The sequence below is a fragment of the Epithele typhae genome (assembly GCF_022376455.1).
Source record: "Epithele typhae strain CBS 203.58 chromosome Unknown BXZ73scaffold_13, whole genome shotgun sequence".
Lineage (NCBI taxonomy): Eukaryota > Fungi > Basidiomycota > Agaricomycetes > Polyporales > Epitheliaceae > Epithele > Epithele typhae.
Genome location: NW_025954204.1, coordinates 143,044 through 163,621, shown reverse-complemented (window position 1 = coordinate 163,621; position 20,578 = coordinate 143,044). Strand labels below are relative to the sequence as shown.

The 20,578-nt window shown below is 63.6% G+C and overlaps 4 protein-coding genes across 4 annotated transcripts; 1 reads left to right on the top strand and 3 right to left on the bottom strand.

The window, feature by feature from the left end:
* Window positions 1-172: 172 nt before the first annotated feature.
* Window positions 173-1,068, top strand: BXZ73DRAFT_44341 (uncharacterized protein; the record flags this gene model as incomplete). The annotated part of the gene is made up of 6 exons (XM_048019321.1): window positions 173-242; window positions 302-445; window positions 494-618; window positions 675-682; window positions 800-910; window positions 978-1,068. 6 exons carry the CDS (start codon window positions 173-175, stop codon window positions 1,066-1,068), a joined length of 549 nt encoding a protein of 182 aa, XP_047879585.1.
* A 2,196-nt stretch (window positions 1,069-3,264) lies between these two features.
* BXZ73DRAFT_44209 (uncharacterized protein) lies at window positions 3,265-5,292 on the bottom strand (the record flags this gene model as incomplete). The annotated part of the gene is made up of 5 exons (XM_048019292.1): window positions 3,265-3,408; window positions 3,467-4,528; window positions 4,587-4,673; window positions 4,728-4,827; window positions 4,856-5,292. 5 exons carry the CDS (start codon window positions 5,290-5,292, stop codon window positions 3,265-3,267), a joined length of 1,830 nt encoding a protein of 609 aa, XP_047879584.1.
* A 5,590-nt stretch (window positions 5,293-10,882) lies between these two features.
* On the bottom strand, window positions 10,883-12,318 carry BXZ73DRAFT_31160 (Golgin subfamily A member 7/ERF4 family-domain-containing protein; the record flags this gene model as incomplete). The annotated part of the gene is made up of 6 exons (XM_048017803.1): window positions 10,883-10,900; window positions 10,962-11,063; window positions 11,118-11,267; window positions 11,587-11,779; window positions 11,852-11,964; window positions 12,031-12,318. Coding segments are annotated over 6 exons (864 nt in total), but the record flags the coding sequence as incomplete, so codon positions are not given.
* Window positions 12,319-16,269: 3,951 nt separating this feature from the next.
* BXZ73DRAFT_99663 (TPR-like protein) lies at window positions 16,270-20,228 on the bottom strand (the record flags this gene model as incomplete). Its single annotated transcript, XM_048028079.1, has 6 exons — window positions 16,270-18,963; window positions 19,018-19,293; window positions 19,347-19,429; window positions 19,489-19,555; window positions 19,723-19,859; window positions 19,940-20,228. The coding sequence occupies 6 exons, from the start codon at window positions 20,226-20,228 to the stop codon at window positions 16,270-16,272; spliced, it is 3,546 nt and encodes a 1,181-aa protein (XP_047879582.1).
* Window positions 20,229-20,578: the final 350 nt, after the last annotated feature.

Genomic DNA, 20,578 nt, shown 5'->3' with positions numbered 1-20,578 from the left:
AGAGATAAGATTAGATCAATCCCATCGACCACGTGCCTCCGACTGCCCCCAGCGACGACTCATGCCGGACTTCGACGCCACGACCTCCCTTTCCCCTCATAACGCGGCTGGTGTTTCCAAGTAAGTGGGTAAAATGTTGTATCGGATGGTTCTCAATATCATGCACAGGAAGATGCCTCTCATCTCAGACTTTCCGGCCCTCCCCGGGATCTACCAAATGCTCTTTCTGCACATCGAGCCCAGTACGTATATTTTCTGATCTTAAGTATCTACAGAGGGCTTACCTACTCGCGCTTTTTAGTATTGACAGTGCTCCCTGCCGTGATGGCATGGATTGCTCCAGGAGCTGCGTGGTTCCACCACCAGCTCATCCCGGACGGCACGCCCGTTCCCACGTCGCTCGACAACGCACGGACGACCATGGCCATATGGCAACTTGGAAACTGTACGAGCGTACACAAAACATACACTCAGCCGCTTATTGCTACACTAGGCTACATGCTTCTCGGCCTTATTTCCACCTTTGTCTTCCGGGCGGTCCGCGACGCCCTGCCCAATGACCCGGTCGCACAAGAGCGTATCCTCGGCGCGAGCTTCACCGCCCTCGCCTTGGCAGACGTATGTTCCTCCCGCATGAATTCCGCCCCAGTCTGCTAAAACCCGGCTCTCTTTAGGTTACCCAGTGAGCTTCCTTCGTCTGCCCGCTCTTACCCAGCCTTCGACGTAGCGCTAACAGTAACCTTCCCAACCCTGCGCGTTCGCACGGTTCACTTTCCCGTCTCCCCCCGACCGCGCGCAGCATCATTTGGTCTTGGGTCGGCCTCCCCGACGACCTTAAGTACGCCTTTGGCCAATGGAACTCGATGACGCACGGGAACATCTCTTTCGTCGTCGTCCTGCTCAGCATGCGGTCCGCTCTTTCCCTCGTGCATCTGCCTCGTCTCCACTGACCGCTGTCCCCACTATCACCGGTACAGGATCGCGTGGTTTTTGGGCGTCGGCCGAAAGCGGTTCTACTTCGGGCAGCCTCAGGCGACGAAGCCCCCGCCCAAGGACAGGTCCGCCTGACCCCGCGCGCGTTCTCATGGCAGGCCTCCGCAACCTCAGGCTCAAAGTTCGTTCTCGGGGCTTTCCCCCCGAGCACCGCACCCTCTAAGTATGATGAAGCGCGTATTGCTGCCGCACCTGCGATCTATCTGTTCAATCTCGACCCGACAGCGACCCTTCGTGTCTCCCCCACCTTCGCCCCGGACGCTCCACCCCGGCTCGAACCGTACCCCACGCACAGCGGCATCCCCTCCGCACCCGCGCTGCCAATTTAGAAGGCACAGCGCCAGTATATGATGTACCGGTGCACTGCGCCATCCCTTTTTGCCCCCAGCTCAGGCCGCAGCCCCCGAGAATACACTCCGTCCGCTCCGCACGCACCTCCACCGTCTGTCCAGCCTGGACCCTGGCCACCCAGGTCCGCCGGCCGGAACAGACGGTCTACCTCCACTTCAGTCCCGCTACGCCCCATCCATATGGTACTGTTGCACCCACCCGCACCCGCCGAGTCTAAGTGTCTGAACCGTCTCTCTCTCCCACACCGTGCGTGCGTCCACCGCGGGCGGCACCGTCCCTGGACCCTGAGGCCTGAGCGCTGGCGCCGAACTCTCTTCCACACCTAACAGAAGGTATCGTGCACTCCGTGGCGTCCCGTCGGCGCCTCTCCGTCCTCAAGGCCTCACTAGTCACTGATCGAACACATCCACTTGGGGAAGCCGTTCATAGTGCGTGTGTACCCGGGGACGTCGGCCAGCGTCCGAACCGCCGCCGCCTTCTGCTCGCTCACACAAGAGCGCGGCAGGACGGTCTAGCAGTACCCGGCGAATCGGGGACGTGAGCGCCTCCCCCCACACGACGAATATTTGTGGAGTTCACTGCAGCGCACCGGCGGCCCACGGCGACTGAGTACTGAGTGGGCACTCTTGCGCACGCACGATTGAGCCTAGACCGGCGCGCCGCTGCCCCGCGAGCTCACTCCACGCTAGCCGTGCGGAGTCCGTGTCCACGTTCCACGCGACGTTTCCTAGTGAACACGGCGCAATACAACGACCGCACGCGGCCGCTCGTGCGCGATATTGACATCAACTTCGAAGACGAGAAGCCACGCTTGATCCTCCTCCGATCGCCGATCACCCACGAGTCAGACGCAGCGGTACACGGCAGCGAGGCCTGGATCGATTCTGTTAACTACTTGCGTGGGAGTACGATAAGATACACAATACACGACGGACCGACGGACGAGACGTGGTGGGGCCTGGGACATGCAGCTCGTATAACGCACATAGATCATAAGTCAGACGGGAGGAGCCGGAGCGGACTGACGCGATGAGGACCTAAAGCACAAGGGGGTTGAGCCGGCGGCGATTCAAGTGGCGACGGGAAACAAAAAGAAAAAAGAAGAGCGAGAAGGGGGCGAGAAGGACGACACGGGATAAAGGTATGGGAAAGGGGAGGAGGCGAGGAACAAATGGCCTCGAACGACGAGGCACCGTAATCAAACACGAGAGCAGACGCATGCAGCAAACACTAAGCGCACTTCCCTCGCTCCACCGCGACTTCGAGCGCGAGCGTAGAGCGTCCGCGCCTGTGTTTATCGCCCACGCATCCCTCCACCCGCTCTCGTCACTGAACAGATACCCGCACGAAGGCGGCCTCCGGGTGGTCAACTGACCATCCCCGCACCCACGCGTCCGGGCTCGGAACAAGTAGGCCGGCCTCGCTCGCGTTCGCGCGGCCCCGCCTTCTCGCGCGGGAGACGCAGCTTCTCGAACCGTAGTCGGCCGCGCATCGGCCCTGTGGAGCACTGCGAGGAGCATGTCCTAGATGGCGGTACCCCGTCGTGCCCCGCCCGTCTGAATGACGCATTCCGGGGATGTCCGCGGTGTCTTAGTCTGCTGCTGGCGACACTAATGCTGGTTGTGAATGATGATGGTGACGGCGATGCTCGAAGTCGATAAGAAGGGGATAACAAAGGTGATGTGATGTGGCGATGTTGTACGAGATGTATATGTGCGGCGCCGAGGAGCCGCTATGCAAATGGCGAGACGAGTGTCGCAAAGCCGGGGAGCTAGGAGAGCCGAAAGCGAAGCGAGGACGGGCGACGAAAGCTCGAGCACGGCGATGGCGAGAGCGACAACTGTATCGGTGACGGAGACGGGTGCGAGGACGAGGATGACGGCGCTGCGAGCAAGGCTTCGCCCGCAGCTGCCGCGTCCTCTACGCCTTGGTTTGATTCGCCGCCTGGCGCGCCGCCAGGGTCTCGATGATGTGGTGCACGCCTTCGGGTTCGAGGACAACCTTCGTGCCGTCGCAGCGCGCCTTGTTGGTGAACTCGGTACACAGCTCGTTAATGTCCACATCCTGGACCCGTTCAATCGCTTAGCCTCCTAGCTCGCACCACAGAACCCGAGCCACACACCTTAAACTGCGGGTTGGAGGTGATCGTCCGCCACGCCGTGAGCACCTCCACGTTCTTGTCGCTCTGCGCCGTCCTCGGGAACGACGACCCGCGGCACATCACGAACGGCGTTCCACCGCCCTCCGCGCCCGACGCCTTCCGGAGGAACGGCGCGAACGGCATCTCGCAACTAGGCGACTCGTCCGCGCCCCCCGCAGGGGACACCGCCGGGCTCGACTGCACGAAGCTCGACTGCCCGGCCTCCGCGACGGCCTTCGCGAGCTGCTCCTTCGTCTTTGGGCAGTCTTTGTGCTCCCCGTGGCCCGCCGGGCTGTTCGCGAGCGTGTGTGGGCTTGCGGCGGACCCACTGCCCGTCGCGGGCGAGCTTCCTGAGGACGTTAAGCTTGGTGTGCGATGCGAAATGGGCGAGAGCGCACTGGGCGTGCTCGCGAGCAGCGCCTGGAAGTCGACGCCGCCGTGCGACGCGAGATAGCTGCCACCAAATAACTGGTCGAGCGCGTCCTGGTTGTTGCCATCCGCAGGGGGCGACCAAGCGTCGCTGAACGACTCGAAGGACATCGGTTGGAAATGAGGTTGATTTGGCTGACCACCGAGCATCATCTGCGGGGCGTCGGCGGGAGAGGGCTCGGCGAACGACATAAACATCGGGTTCGACGCGATCGTCTTGTACTGGTTTGGGTTTTGGGACGAGAACGGAGGAGGGTCCATGTCCATGCTGTCGTTGAGCTCATCGGCCGCGAAGGCGTTCGGGTCGAATGAGATAAGCGAACTAAAGTTGAGGTCATAATGCGACGGTGGCGACTGCGTCGGGATGGGCGACTTGCTGGGGCCGGCACCAGGTGACGAGAAGTTAAACTGCATCGGCTGGTTGAATGAGTTCTGGGCATTGTTCGTCATCTCGCTCGGCCGGCCATTACTGGCGCGCGAGGCGGTGAACGTGAACGCGGCCTGCTTCAGCATCATGTTCTCGCTTTGTAACCTTGTGAGAAGATCACGAAGGTTCTCGTTCTCCTGTTCGGACAGTTGGTTCTTTGCTTCGAGAGCGGCGACCTTGTCCTCGAGCTGTATACAAATTTGATCAGGTCCATCCGCCGTGCCCCTAGCGACGCTGACTACTTACGTCTCTAACGTGCTTCTCCTTCCGCTCGCGGAAGGCACGTTGAGCAGCACGGTTCTGCTCTTTACGCTTAAGAAGTCGAGACTCATCCTGTGCGATTGTCAGGCCCCACCCACACCCAACTCCGAATCATATCCCACGCACCTGTGGGGCCCCAGGCTTGCGACGCGCACTTGCCGAGCTGACCGTCTTTTTGCTACGGTCTCCCGATGCTATTAAAGCATCCACGCGCATGAGCACGCCGCTCGCGCCACGATGAATCACTCGAAGACGTACATGAAGTATGCGCCGACTTGCTCGCGGGTCCGTCGTCGTCGTGGTCCGCCTTGCGCTTGTGCGAGACGTCGTCGAGACTCGACGGGGACTGCGTCGGACTGTCGCTCTCAGGCGTGCGGTCGTTGAACGCCCCCGATTGACGACGGGAGACGGTCGAATCGTGATGCGTGCTCGGCGGGCTGGGGCTGGAGTCCGACGAGGATGGGGAATGATTGGGGGGCGCGAAAGAGTTGATGCTTTGCGGGTTTATGCCATCGCCGGGCGCGACGGCGGGCGACTCGAATGAGAGCGGGGGCTGGTTCGCGCCGACGGCTCCAGGGAACTGTTTCTGGAGGAAGGCGAGGAAGTCGTCGTCAGGGAGGGCAGAGAAGGAGTCGGGCTGCTGTGGGGAGATGTCCCAGAAGGAGTTAATGTCGGCGGTTGAAAAGTTCATCGTGCAGGCGTGCGAGGGCGTGGATGAGCAATACGGGCGGGGGCGAGGACGCGGCCGACGGGGATGCGACGGTAGATCCTACGCGGCGGCTTGGGCTGAGTAAGCGGGTCCGACGGACAGGGACGGCGTTGAAGAGCACGCCGGGAGTGTCGAGGAGGCGATGAAGATTGGTGAGCGTGCTCGGGGAGAGGTGCCGGGTGTGGGGGAAGGGGAGGGCGATGCGGAGGGGTGGTGGAGGGGAAGAAGGAGGGGCAACGGAAGGGCGGTCAAGGACCTTGTCGCGGCGTCGGGGGGCGGGAGGCGCTGGCCGGGACGGGCGAGGCCGAGGGTTGCGCAAGCTTGGACGAACAGGCCGGCGCAGGCTGCTGACAAAGCCCTGCCGCGACTCCTGCCACCCCTGCCCCCTCAGCGCGCCTCCTCCCTCCGTCCCATCGTACCGCCCTTCGCCATCGTCGCGCGAGGCATGCGCCACATCCGACCCCAAGACTGCTCGCCGGACGGGGGTCGCGTTCCACTGCCATCCACGCCTTTCGACCCACTGGCCATCCCCATCCCATCGTCCCTCGCGATCCCCGCATGATCAGCGCTAGATCCCGCCCGACGCCAATCATCTCGCTGCCGCCCCTGCATTGTAAATTCCACTCTTCTTCTCTCTCGCCCATTTTTCCCTCGCCTCGCTTCTCCTCCTTTGCCGCCTCGAACCCCACTTCGCCCTTCGAACACGCTCACGCCCGTCTCAGCCTGATGATGGTCGAGCACCGGCCGATCCGCGCCCGTCGCACACGCTGTCGGTGCCCCGCTACTCTCCGAGATGCGCACGGCGAAGCTGGGAACGGGCGCATCTCGCGAAGTCAAAATCCGCGGCTACAGCTTCTCCAACCGCCGTCCGTCCTTTCCGCCTCGGTCACAGTGCCTTTGCACGTTTGATGTTGTGGATCCTGCACCCCCCTGGCTCACGCACATGGTTGCATAGCCGCCTTTTCCCAGAACCATTCACCACAACGAACTTAAGATTGAATCGTGCGCGGTGTGGCATCACGGGGCACGACATAGCTCGCTACGCAATGCTGTATGCCCTTTCCCAAGCACTGTATTGCTCTGGCAATAATGACGTTGGCGCCCATGAGCCTCCGCACCGACCGGAGTCTCTCGGGTCAGGTTAGCGCGCACAGATCGTCCCGTCACTGGCGCATGCGATACGAACCAACGACTGGAACGATCTCACAACGCCAACAGGGTCGAAAATGCGTAGCGGCTTGTGCCAGCCTGCCGAACTCGCGGCGAACTCGATCCGCACCCCTCCCTTCCGCACTCCGAGCACTCCTTGTTTACTTACAAGATACATGCGACAGACGCGCGCTCGAGGAAGAATGTGGGTCGAAGTATCTTTGGCAAGCTCCGAGGTCGTGTGTCCGAGCAGATCGTCCGACCGGCACTTGCAACCCTGCTCGTTTTCACGCCTTCCGAGCGCGGATAAGCGTCTTCCTGGGCAGACGCGGACTACAACGCCGTCCCCGCCAACCAACCAGCATGCAGCACTGCAAGACCATCCGCGTCCACGGCTCCCCGCTGCCCTCCTCCGTCCCATTGCCCGCCAGCAGTGACGTCATCACGCACTAAGATCACCCGCCCGGCTCGTCCACTTCGCGATCCCTGGCCAGCCAGTGCCTTCATCATATTCCATCCGCTACAGCTGTTTTCATAACGATAGGCCCTTCGGCTAATCGTCCTCGAATAGGCTGTTTAAAAGTTAAAACCCCGCCCGCTACGCGCGCACGGCCCGATGGCCCCATCACGCTGCCGGCTGCTGCCGGGCTGGCGCTAGAGCCTTGCGCAAGCGTTCTGCGCATGATGCTGATGGGTCGCATGTTTTGTTAAGACTCCGACTCAATTCGCTTATGCGTCTAATTCCCATCAAGGGCCCATCGTTATGAAAACAGCTGTAATCCCGCAGCGGGCCCTCATCACACCAGCTGCGCGATCCGTGGCTGTCGAGTCTCGACCGCGCCAAGCGCCCGCCGCCGCCGGACGCCGGGAGGAACGCGCGGCGTTCGGCAACGATCATTGCAGCCGCGGTGCCCGAGGGCCGCGCCGCCCCCCTTGATCAAAACATGGAACTTTGCGCTGGGGTTTTACCGGCGGTCGACGACCCACGCTCGGGTCCGCACCGCCGCGGATTGCTGCCGAATTTGACACTGACTCGACCGAGCGGGCAGACCTCGACGTCGGCCGAGATGGCGCAGTCCCATCGGCGTTCGGATTCAGGCCAACGTGGAGGGCTTGAGCGGCCGTACTTAATTGTGAGTTCTGGTCTGTGCTAGGGTCGCAGATCTCACCATCTTGTCGTGTTAGATGCCCGCGCTACGAGTCTGGTCCTGAGGTTCGGACCCTAGCACGAATCCAGTGAGATTATTTTCGTTTGGTCTGCGGTTCTCTACCACCAACCACTCGTTCTCATAACCAAGTCTGCCGCCGCAGGGACAGCAGAGGTTTTATTACCCTCGCCCTGCAGCAATGTTGTGGAATCGTGCCCAATTCCCTTTCTCCACGGGATCGACCTGGCCTGACAACAAAAACCTCTTTCCGTCGTGCAGCTTCTCTAAACATATACACGGATTCCCTTGCTGAGCCGATCTTTCTGGATACAAACCCGCCTCTGGAACCCCGCTCCATGCTTCGTTGCTCTATTTACCGCCTCTTCGACGTCCCACGAATCTCGGCGCGCAGCAACTACACCGTCCCCCACGTAAATTTGGTCCGTGAGCCTTCTCTCAACGCCGCTCCTGTCCACCCACCCCATTTCAGTTTCCAGAAGACGCGTTTTACCAAATTGCAAAACCATCCAGTGCTCGCGGGTCAACTTGACCCCGCACATCCCCTTTGGCAGCTGCGCGCGGCTCTCTCCGGCGCTGCAGCGCCAAACCACCCCGCAGCGGCCCTGAGCCCGCGCTGCACTCAGCTGGGGGCCGCCAGTTGAAAGTTCGGTCGGCGGATCCGCGGGCTGGCCTGCTTACGTACCGCGCGCCCAAGTACGTACGAGTCCACTACAGTGCACCTTCGGCGAAGTACTACACACTGTGTTCGGTGTGCCGTTCTTCCGCCACGCGCGAACCGTGCAGTCCGATAGAATCCGAATCGGAAGAAGGGTACGTCGGGCTGCCGCGAAGCGCACCGGGATGTCGTCATGACTTTCTATCTGCTAGGTCGCGTCCCGACTTCCAGCCGTTCGAAGTTCGACAGACCGAGGGGTCGCAGCGCCGTGCTCGCTTCCCCGTCTCCATCTGGCCCACGGCCGTTCAGTTCGTTGCGCGCTCTGCTCGAGTGCGTGCACACCGTCGCCGTACCGTCGCCGCCGCGCGGGCTTAACGGGTGCGTTCTACATTCAGTACTGCTGTATCGTACTTTGACAGATGTGGTTCCATTGGTACCAACACGATCACGCGTGGCCCGGGACGCTGCAGGGCACCAAGGCCGCACATGGGCGTCTGCGGGGTTCTGTACGTTCTATCTTCTTTTGTACGTCAAGCCGGAGGGTACCTTGCGGTCGATGCCTTTTTTGTTACGCAATGGAAGTCGTCGTTCTCCTTCAAGCACATTACTTTGGAGCGGGCGTTTCGTCCACCAGAAAAGCTCATCGAACAGACGACCCGCGCATCCTTTCCGAGTCGGTCCTCAACGATTTCTGTAGCCCGCGTTCCTCCACTTTGCCGCCGACCGCGCGTTGGGGGAAACCGTCTCTCTGCTAGAACCGCCCGTGGGGGCGCCGCATCCGACGCGGTGACGTCACCTGCTACCAACCATCCCCCGGCGGTGTAATGGTTCCACTCCCCTCTCCTGAGCCCACGCATCGCATCGCACGACGGCCCCGTCGGGACGTCGACGCTACTGCGCACTGGCGCAGGCCCCCAAGACCCCGGGACCCGTCCGGTCGTCATGAAATCGACGGCATCTGTGCATCTTCGTGTGCATCCCTCATGCCAGCCAAGCGGCCCGGAGTCCGAACTCCGGACTTTGGCGCATTCCTGGCCGAACCACTCCGAAGCGGCAGGACCGAACACCCCTCGATACGTACTAGTGCCCAGCGCCGCCCGGGCTGCCCTCCGAGCCACGGCACCCTGGGCCCGCCATATGTGGATGCCAGGCATACCCCCGTCGTCCCACCACCCCGCGCCCGTCACCTCCGGCGGCGCACGGGCTCCAAAGCTTCACATGTGCCCCGATCTCCAGCTCGTATGGTCGCGATCGCCCTCTCTCACCCCTCGCTCGCTCATATGTACACACCACAAACCCCTCGCGAACGCCCTCGCGCCGTCCTCGCCCAGCGTCGAACGGACGAGTGCAGGGACCTGCAGCTGGCACGCCGGACCAAGTACTGTCGGGACCTCGAACAGCGCCGCGCCGAGAACGCCGTGGTAACACCAGCACTTAAGGACGAAGTTCGTCCTTAGTCATCCCGGGGCCCGCGCCCCGCGCCTTCGACCCGCTGACTAACTCGTGCGCACACGCACGGATGGCGGCGCGAGCTCGTCATCGTCGCGACAGCGATCCCGCCCGAGTCATGATGCATGAAGGACGTCCCGGATCCGTGATGTGCGCACCGCGAAAGGCCCGAACCGAAGTCTGATGGACTCGCGGACGGACGTGCCGTACACGTCGACGCGCCGTACCGATGCTCACATATGCATCTTGGTACTTCTGTAGTGTACCACGCCTAGCAGCTCAACTCCTGCCTACGGTTTCGACTGGACAGGTCACCGCGGCCAAACCACGTCAGTGAGCATGTCGTCCGATGAGGTCCGACTCCCGAGATCTACACGCACGGGCCGCACGAAACACAACCGCCACCGGGCCGAGATCAGGCGCACCGAGGGCTGCCCGAGCCGGCGGCGTCGACGGATGTCCGGTCGTTCGGAGTCGGGCCTGCGTCGGCGCGTCGGCGTGCCCCCACCGTGACGTCCACGCTCGCGTCGAGCCCTGAAGATCTGACGGTTTCTTGGGTTATCACGAGTGAGGTGGGCCGGCCGGAAGAGCCGAGGTTGCGACGGAGCCTGACCCGTGGGGTCGACGTAGTCTCCCTAGGCATCCCATATTCTATAGGGTCGACGCGGACGGACGGAGAGAAGGGGGCCGGAACGAGATGGAATATCTGCGGACGAGGTACCGAGCTAAGCTAAGTGTGGAGGCGGGGCATAGGGAGGGTGTCGCGAGGAACTAAGGTGATACGAGAGGCCATCCGGGGGCTGTGTTCGTACAGACGGGGGAAAGCAGGGGAGCAGGGGGCGAAGGGCGAAGGGTACAGTATGACGGAACCAGAGATAGGGGAGAGGGAGTCGAGGGAAGGAAGGGACACGTCTGGGCGGTGTGGGAGGCAGGTGGGCCACGGGCCACGGAGATTGCGGAGGCGAGAAGGAGATGGACAGGGCGGCCACGGATCAACACGACCGCGTCAGCTTGTGTCGGTCATGAGGGATGCCGCGAGATACCGTACCTGGCGGCGTGAGGATGCGAAGTAAGCAGGGGAAAGGACGGTGCGGTCACTAGGCTCGACGGTCAGTGTGGTTGCGTACAGCGAGAACGGGGAAGCACGCACGTAATACTCAATCTCCAGCTGTGTATTCGGAAGAGGTTCTTGTGAGTCTGCGGATACGGCGAAGAAGGCATTCACTTACGAAAAGCAATGCGACGTCTCGTGGCCACCTGATGTGCAAGCCCACGGGGTTGTACATGTCGAGGTTCAACGAGTCGATGAGCGCGTGTAGCCGGTCCATTTCCTGCGGTGCAAGTTCAGTATGTCGCTTCTGGTCACATGTGCGAAAAACGCTCACCTTCTCGTAGTGTGTCTTCTTCATAGCTCGAGTGATCTGCAAGGTGAAGTATGCCAGCGCGTTGTCGATGAACGCGTGGCCGAGACTATGCGCAGAAAGCAGCATCTCATTGATTGCGTTGATGGTTTCGAGAAATTGTGTCGGTGTTATCTGGTTTGGAAAGGACCAGAACGACGAGAATGTCATATTAGCGTTGAGCCATGCAGAGTTCGCGAGTATAAGGTAACCCAGAACCCGAATTCCTCCGCCCTTCTCAGAGGTCCGTGAAACGTGCAAGCTCGTCGAACATGACAATGTTCGAGTCTTACCTCAAGTCACGACCACCAAACCCGACACGGATGTGACATCCAGGTCCGCGAAACGGGAAACGAGGGGGCAAAACCAGCAGTGAATCGAATGGGTCACGATGCAGAGCCCGATAGGAACGAATAGAGGGGCAGAAAGAAACAGAGGGGAGAGAACCACTCACCCTGCCCTCCAACTCCAACGGATATGTCGGCGTGAACTGCGGCAGTTCTCCGCCGGTGTAATCCCGCTCGACGCGCAGAACCTCCCTTGGATGGTGCACGCCAATCTGGCCGATTGGCTCGCTGCCGTACGCCGAGTCGGGCGGCGGTGGGCCAAAGTAGTACGCGGAATGCGGGATCAGCGGCCGACTCGAGCTGTATCGAAACAGCGACGGCACCCCGCCCTCGTCAGGCCCAGAGCTCGCGAGCAGAGAACGGCGCACGCACCTCGGCTTCCCCCCGAACTCATGCATCCGCCCCTTGGACCCCGCGCCCGAGAACTCGAACCGCCGCGGGCTCGCCCGCCCGCCCCTCCCCCTCCCCAAGTCCCCGTCCTCGTCCTCGTCTCCATCCTCATCCCCTTCCCCATCCTCGTCCCCTTCCCCATCCTCGTCCCCATCCCCGACCTCATCCCCATCCCCGTGCGCCGTCTCCCACGGCGGCGGCGACGGCGGGTGCACGTCCAGCCGCAGCGGGTGCTCCCGCACGCTCACGTTCACGCTCTCCGTCCCGTCCCCGTCCCCCTCGTCCCCCTCACCGTCGCCCTCTCCATCCCCGTCCTTGGACGTGCGCGTGTGCTGCTGGGTAACGTCCGCCTCGGTCGCGTCCGAGTCCCGCCCCGCGGCGAGCGTCGCGTCCTGGTCGTCCCCTTCATCCCCGTCCTCGTCGCGCTCGACGTCCGTCTCGCCCCCGTCCGGGTTCCCGATCACGATGATGGGCGACGGCGACGGCGGGCCCTCCGTGCCCCGGTTCTGCGACACGGTGGTAGTGATGGTGGTGGTGGTGGTGGTTGGCATTGGCGTGTGCGCCGCGGTGCTCGTGCGCTCTTCGAGTTCGAGTGCGTCGTGTGCGGGCGTGCGGCCGAGGCTCGAAGGCTGGTGGTGGTGGAGGCGAGATGGACGCCGGGGAGTCCGGCTCCGGCAGCTGAAGCTCTGAGGGCGCGCGGTCTCCGCGTGGGCGGGGGCAGAAGCCGGATCTGAAGGAGGCGTGGTCGAGCTCGGGTGGCGCTTTCGATAAGCTTCAGACTCGGGGGTAGACAGGCCGCGAGGTCGACGTCGAGGTCTGGCGGTGGTGCGAAGGAGGGAGGGAGAGCGGAAGGCAGACGGGGAGGTCTGCAGAGGTGCGGTGACCGTCGTGGTGCACGCCGTCGTCGGCCAAGGCTTCCGAGTCGCCGATCCGCGTGCGGAATTCCCGAGTCCCGACGCTGATGGTCGGGCGCTTCTCCTCCTTTCTGCTGGCTGCGACATACAATCAAGAGCAAAATGACTCTCGCTATCCTTGAACGACATCGAGCAGCGATCTCACTGGCGCTGTATTTTTGTGTTGAAGCTACGTAGGACGGGAAGTCACGTTCGACCCGGACAGACGCATTCATACACGTGAAGCAGCACGCAACAGAGTGGAATCTGGAAAATCAGAGGACCCTTCTGGACTCGGCGGCTGTGCTCTTCTTGTTCTGTTGTCCCCAGGGAACCGTACGGACCGCAGACTCTCCCCCTCAAAAAGGCAAGACGTGTACGAAACACCCCGTCTCGTACGGCATCCAACCTTGCTGGAAATGGGTCCCTCCCACACGGCATGGCGACGAGAACGACGCCCACCCACAATATCCGCGATGCCCGCGGGCCTCCAAACAGAGTAGGCTCGCTCCGACTCGATCCCATAGCACTTTGCGGCGGAGCTTTTCGGAGCTTTCCGGTGTCCGGATCCCCGCCAAATGACAAGACGCAAGACAGGATTCAGGCCTTCAGGAGCCTCCCCTCGTGTGCTGGCTCCTCGAAGTGGGCCATGATCAGCACAAGCTAGTGCGCACTGCGTCCTAGGCTCGATCATCCAGCCAAAGAGCCGAGGAACGACGAAAGCGGCTGGGCGAGCTGGTGGGGGAAGGAGAGCACGTGACGTGGGTGAATACGATGGATCGTTGCGCCTATTGATCTCCGCTCACTCAGGATGAAAGTAGGATGAATGACCGGAAAGTAGCTACTCTGCCAACGGTGTGCTCTCCTTTGATGGTGTGTCTGCCAGAGCCCTGACCAATTCGACCAGCCGTTTGAGGAGCCTAAACGACGAAAATGGATGCGAGCCTGCCCGCGCGAGAAGGATGTTGTGCGGTCTTCATTGACCCCGTGCGTTCCAGCAGCCGCTGCTTGTGCTCGTTGACAGTGACGGAACTTGTCAACAGATCTCAGAAGGACACACGCCCGACGCAAGACGGCTCGGCTGTTCGTCAAAGCCCTACTTCGCTTCGGAGGGGGGATCCTCATTGTAGGGTTCAATTCGCTCGTACGGCGAACGTCTGCTTACCGGTTGCGGGGCTGTCGGCAGGGGGACCTCGGCACACGAGTGCATGAGGCTGTCAGCCTAAACCATCGACTTTGGCCCTGAAAGCGTCCATTATGCAGACTCGCACGAACGCACCGCGGCCGGGTCAAAGTTCCCAACATATCAGACGCTGCGTCTTCGGTTCGCCCGCCCCGCCTGACAGCGACACAAACGTCGTGGCGCTCGCCTCCGCGGTCGCGGTGCGAGTGCTAACACCGAACCCGCCGCTTCCCGCCACGACGCCACGGTCTCGCTCTGCATGCCCCGGTCGATCGTGTCGACGACGGATTCCCCGACCGAGCGACGGATCCCTGTCTCGACGTCAACCCCGCCTTTAGCCCGCAAGTGTCGCAGCCCACATCCACGCAGCGCCTCGATCTCATTCCAACGCACAGCGCGTTCGACGTTCAACTTGGGCGCACCTCGATCGGGCGTGCGGACGGCCGGCCGGGAATGTCGGGATCGGACGTGTTTTAGGCTACGAGGCCACGCACACAAACATGTGACGTCGGCGGAGGCGGAGGCGGCGTGCGGCCACGGCTATGCAGAGGCCCGAGCTAGGAGCGACTTCGCTGCCCGCCCCCGCCTCGAAGCTCGTTTCCGACATGCAGCGGACGGAAGTGCGGCCGACGAGCGGCGTCACGACCGTCGCCCGACGGCAGGCAGGCACCCTTCCCCGCGGCCTGCGCAGAGGCAACGAGGCACGCTCGCCGCGACTCCGCCGACCTCGAGGCGGGTACCGCGCGCGGTGCGTTCGGTCGACGGACGGCCTTCCTCATTCCGGCGACATTCCCGCTGCCACCGCCCGCCGCTCGCCGTCGGCCCTCGGCACGCGACTGAGCACCATCGCAGATCCCCTGCGGCGGCGCCACGCTCCCGCTTTCTCGAGCAGAACGGCTGGCGGCCGATCGAGCCCACATCGGTCCCACGATCGCCTTTATGCGGATCCCCCACGCGATCCCTGTCCTCCAGATCGATCGCCCCCGCACGCCCTCGCGGACCTCGCCCTACTCGATCGAGGCCGCGACACGCCCGTTCTTATTCTCAGTTCTCGGCACGTCACGCCGCCGGGAGCCCCGCGCAAGGCCACTCATCCGCTGCCCCGGCCGGGGTGCGCACCGCGATCGAAGCCGACCCCCTGCCCCTGGGCTCGTCGTCCGCACGACGTAACACACCGCTGCGGCGTGCGCAATTCGATGTTCGTCGACGAGCAGCAGTGCTCGAGCGATCGACCCGCGCTGCGCCGCGCGGACTCCTGTGCAGTGCACACACGCTCCGTGTGTCGTACATACGTACGTACGCGAACGTGCGCGACCCCCATGGCCACCCGATGCACGAGTGCCCATCGCAGTGTGCACGATGGGTTCGCTGCGTTATAACGGCCGGGCCGGTTTCGTGCTTCTCCCTCGACCCTCGACCCCCCCGCAGCGACTCCTCGCAGCTCGATCGCACAGCGCGGCCTGCACATCGCTCTCGCGTACCTCGAGGGTGTGTACATACGCGTACGTCTTCAGACGCGCTTGGCCATTGCATACGTAGCGCAGTTCACTCATGTCCCTTCACAAGTACTGCGCGCGATCGACGTGAACTACGCACCGCACGCACGGCCGTCCGCCCCGCTCGACCCGGGCGGGCCTTCTTCCGCGTCCCTTCCCCTTGCAGCCTTCCGCGTTCGGCGTCGTGAGAGACCTCGGACCCCTGGGCCCGCGCACGCGACCCAAGTGCTTCGTCGACGCTTGCCCGACGTGGGCTTGGACTTCTCGCGTCCACACTAGGGCGCAACTCGGCCCGACCTTCGGATCCTCACACTCGCGCACGATTGAGAGAGTCAAGGTCGAGCATGTGTCATATGCGGGGAGGGGACCGGGGTACTGTACACTTTGTTGCTACTATAAGGGTGCTACTAACGGCGCGGTGGGGCTGCGGGAGGCGGACAAGTAATCGGGGTACTAGCTACACGTACGGGGGAATGCGGATGCGACGAGAGAGCGAGAATGGCGACGGTGGGGGCATAAGAGTCATAAGCGCCGCGTCCGCGGGACGGGCATGCTGCAGTGCAGGGAAGGGCGGGACATTGTACTATATGCGGGCATGTATGTAGGCGACATCGGGGGCTGGAAAACGCGTGAACAAGGCCACGGGCGGAGAGAGAGACGCACGGACTGGACCGGCTCAGTACCGAAAGCGATCGCGCGGGTACCCAGCCGCCGTGGGGCGTCTACGGGAAACGACGACGACGACAGACGACGTCGCGAGGACCGGAAAAAGAAAACAGCGCCCAGACGCGACGATGAACACCGCACGGTCAGAGAGGAAAAGCGTGCTCACGACGACGAAGCGGCCGGCCGGCCGCCGCTCGACACCGACGCCGCGGACCCAGGCGACGACGTGCCCTTCGCGCCCGCGGGCGACCCCGCGAGCTTCCCCCCGCGCGGGCTGCTCGACCGTCGCGCCTCGTCCCCAGGCGGGCCCGGCGTCGCCCCGTGCGACGGCGGCGTGCGCGCGGACATCGGCGGGAGGCTGCCGCCGCCGCCGTGCCCGTGCCCGGCGCCGATGGGGCGCGGGTGCGGAGGGAGCATGACGGGCAGCTGCGGCGACGTCGCGTCGCGCGGGTCGGGCGGGTACGCACCGCTGGGGGCCTGGCGCATGTCGGGCGAGTGCGACGTCGGCTGCTGGCGGAAGGGGATCGGGCTCATCCGCCCGCCCTGCGAGGGCGCGAGCGACGTGGGGGTCGGCGTCGGGCGGCCGTTCGAGGTCGACGACGGCGAGACGCGGGCGGGGGGAGCGCCCATCGTGCTCACGCGCGACCGCTTGACGTCGGGGTGCTGGTCGTCGGGGCCAGGGCTGAGCGGTCGCTTGTTGTTCGTGGGCGACGTGCGTGAGGAGACGGACTGGCGGCGGCGGTTGGGGTGGGCTTGCGCGGGGGAGATGCCACGCATGCGGCTGGGGTCGGCGGGAGCAGCCATACCGCGCGGGTCGCGGTACGTCGAGAGGTTGAGGAGGGAGTCGGCGACGCCCTCGTCGGCGATGCCCTCGTCGTAGTCTTCGTCGAGAGCGCGAGAGGGCGGCATGTGCGTCGAGTTGGTGGGGGACGGCTGCACCGAGCGGCTTGCGGATCCGGACCCGTTGGAGCTGCCGGGCTCAGGGCTGACGTTGGACTTCGAGCCAGGACCCGCGCGGAAGCCTTGCGACGACGGCGAGCCGTCGTACGAGCCCTCGGGTCGTCCGCCTTCCTCCTTGACACGCTTCTGCGGGGCCGGCTGCCGCCGCTTGCGCTCCTTCTTCGTCGACTCCCCGTTCACCGAACCGTTGCTCTCCGACGTGTTGTCGCGGATTGGTGGCGGGCCTCCTCGGCGCCGCTTGTCGCCCTCCTGCTGCGCGGCCAGGTGCGGGCTCTCCGACGCGCGGTTTCCGACGAGGTGCTGGGGTGGCGGCAGCGGCGGTGGCTGCGCAAGGGGGTGACGCATGGCCTCGGGCGACGCCGCGTACCGCGGGTCCGCGCGGGGCTCGAGCACAACCTCACGCTCGTACTCCCTCGAGTCCCTTGTGGGGTCGTATCGCGCGGCCGGCTCGCGCGCGGCCATGTCGTGGATCGACGTCGGGCGCGGCGACGGCCGCCTCGACTGCGACGGCGCGCCCGCGACGACCTTCGGGTCCCAGTACGCCCCGCCGGCGTAGCCGGGGTGCGCGGACCGTGGCGAGCTCTCCGGCGGGCTCCGGTCGCGCATCGAGCGCGAGCTGTTGCGGTGTTGCGGAGGCGAGTGCGGGCGCGCGTACCCGTGCGACGGCGGGCGGCCGAGGTCCATCGGCGGGCGACCGCGTTCGCGATCCCACTCCGGCGCCTCGACCGGCGGGCGGCGGCCCCACCCCGCCTCCTCGCGGGGGTAGTTCGGAGGGGGCGAGCGACGTCCGCTGCTCGAAGGCTGTCCAGGGCCGAGGTGCGGCCGCTCGGGGTAGTGACTCTGCATCGGGTGGCCGCCGGCGACGGAGCGAGGGCGGGCGTGCGGAGGGGGCGACGCGGATGTCGACGTTACGCGCATGGGGTGGAAGTCGTGCGGGTGGCCGGGGTGGCGCTGCGGCTCAGGCGGGCCTTGCGGGTGAGGGGAGGGGTGGAGGAGGAGGCTGCGCTCCCCGCGGGGACCCATGTCGCGAGGAGGCGGGAAGGGTGTCGGCTGCTCGCGGCCGTGGATAGGCGGCCTGTCCTCCATGGGCGCAAGCACGTGTCCTTGAGGGTGGCGCGACTCGTCAAGCACGACAGGAGGTGGCGGGCCGCCGCGGAACGGCCCGGGAGAGTTGCGCCCAGCGGCCTGAGGGGGGACCGGAAGGGGGAGGTCCGAAAGCGCGCGGGCATCGGTGGGGAAGAGAGGGCGCGCGCCGCCACCGCCCTGGAGCATAAGTGGCGGTCCACTGAGACCGTGTGGCTGCACTAGAGGGTTTGCGTAGGCGGTGGGGTGGACGTCCTGAGGACCTGGCGCCGCCGGAAGAGCTTGCCCGGTGGCTTGGGCGTTTTTCAGAAGCTGGAGGCGTGTCCCGATGGCTTGGTTGTTGGGGTCAAGCTCCGCGGCGCGCGCGTACGCATCGATGGCGTCAGATATCTGGTTGTTGCAACTCTCGTAAAGGCTTCCGAGATCGAACCACACTTCGGAAATGTAAGGGTTGATGCGGATGGCGCGGGAATAGGCGTCGAGCGCGTCGCGGTACTGGTTTATCTGGAAGTAGAGGACGCCGATAGAACACCAGAACGTAGGGTTGCGGCCGTCGCGGTAGACCGCTTGCTGATACGCTTCGTACGCCTTGTTGTACTTCTGACCCGCCATGTAGGCGCGGCCAAGAAGGTACCAGCTCTGCGCGTCACCAGGCTCAGCCTCTAAGCTCTTCGTCAAGTACTGGATGGCGAGCTCCTGGTTCTGGAACGAAGATCCGTCCTGGTGGTACAGCCAGCCGAGCTGTTGGAGCACCTTGGCGTGGTTGGGGTTCTCCTGCACCACACGCTCGTAGGCGTCGCGGGCGCGAACATGCTGGTAGATCAACTGTCAGATACGCATCCACTCAGGACAAATATAGAGACGTACATCACGCTGCTGCTCAAACACGTGTCCGATCTGGAACCAGATGTCGGCATGGGCGAGTGGGCTTGGGGGATTCCGGAGGATGCGATCGAAGCACTCTAGACTCTCTTGATACTTCTGCTGCTGTTTGTAGATGATGCCGAGGCGGAACAGGATCTCGTTCGCCTTATCAAAATCTTTGTCCATCTTAAGGACGGACGAGAACGCCTCTTCGGCGTGGTCGAGGGAGCCATATCGGTCGTACAAGATACCGATGCCATACCACAGCTTCGGATCCTCCTGTGAACGCGCGTCAGCTGCGTGTTGCGCATGAGGCCGAAGTCGCAACGGACCTTAGGGTTCGACAGGAAATACAACGCCTGCTGGTATGCCGCATACGCTTTCTGAAGGTCGTCTTGCATCAGATAGCAGTGCCCTGCAATGACAGGCGTGAGAACGAGCGCGGGGCAAGACAAGGCCGGGCAGAGAACGCACCGAGGGCGGACCAGACTTCGCCGTTGTCACCCTGCACCTGCAGGGCCGCCTGGAAGTATTCGACGGCCTGTGGGAAGCACGGAAGCAAGATGAGCGCCGGCGCCTTGCGGGGAGATAGATCGGGGCGGGGTGGGCGAGACGCCAATGACGTAAGACATCCGAACATGGGACGCTCCCGGTTTGGTAGGGTCCCACGAGCGCGCGTGGAAGTGGCCGAAAGAGAAGGCCACACACCTTTGGATAGTTTTCCTTGATCCGCGCGATCCCTGCGACCTGCGTGAGGCCGGGCAGAGAATGGATGTTGTGACGGAGCGCGTTCTCATACGCCGACAGCGCGTGCTCCAAGTTTCCCATCTGCTCGGCGACCCGACCTGGTGATCCGAGCGAGCGTTGAGCGTCTGTCTCATGCGGACGGGCGCCTGCCCGGCACTTAGCGCGGACGTAAGCTCACCAATCATAAGCCATGTTTGCTCGTTGGCTTGGTTGAGAATCTGAACGGGCGAAGGCTTGTCCTCGCCGTTGGCGGAACCTGGCGGGGCTGCAGACGAGTGTTGCGAGGCGAGTGCGGGCGGTCTTGAGGGACCAGTGTGAGGGCTTGGGGTGGGGATGCCGTTGCCGTTCATTTGTGGCGGGTGTGGGTGGGCATGAGGAGGAGGAGGGAGAGAATGGGAGAGGTGCGGTTCGTGGAGACGAATGTCTCGCTCTGGTTGGCGGGGAGTGTGCATATGGCGGGAGGACATGGTGGAGGGAGGGACCGCCGAGAGAGGAATGTGTGGGGGGCGGTGGGGGAGTGGAGGAGGGGCGAGCGGGGAACGACAGAGGCGATTGCGAAAGGGGGAACGAAGGAAAACGAAGGAGTATATAAGTGGCTGCGGGAAAGAGATCAGGGCGCAGAGGAAGGCGATCAGAGATCTCCCCAGGAGTGCACACGGGCGGCTAGGGAAAATTGGACGAGATCGATCGGGGAAAACATGCGCGCCCCCGCGGCGGCGCTGGGCAGCGTCGAGCCGCGTCTCCAGGGAAATGCACATGACCATATGCGGAATGCCAGCCGCCCGATGTATCGGGCGTCCTTCGGCAACTATCCAAT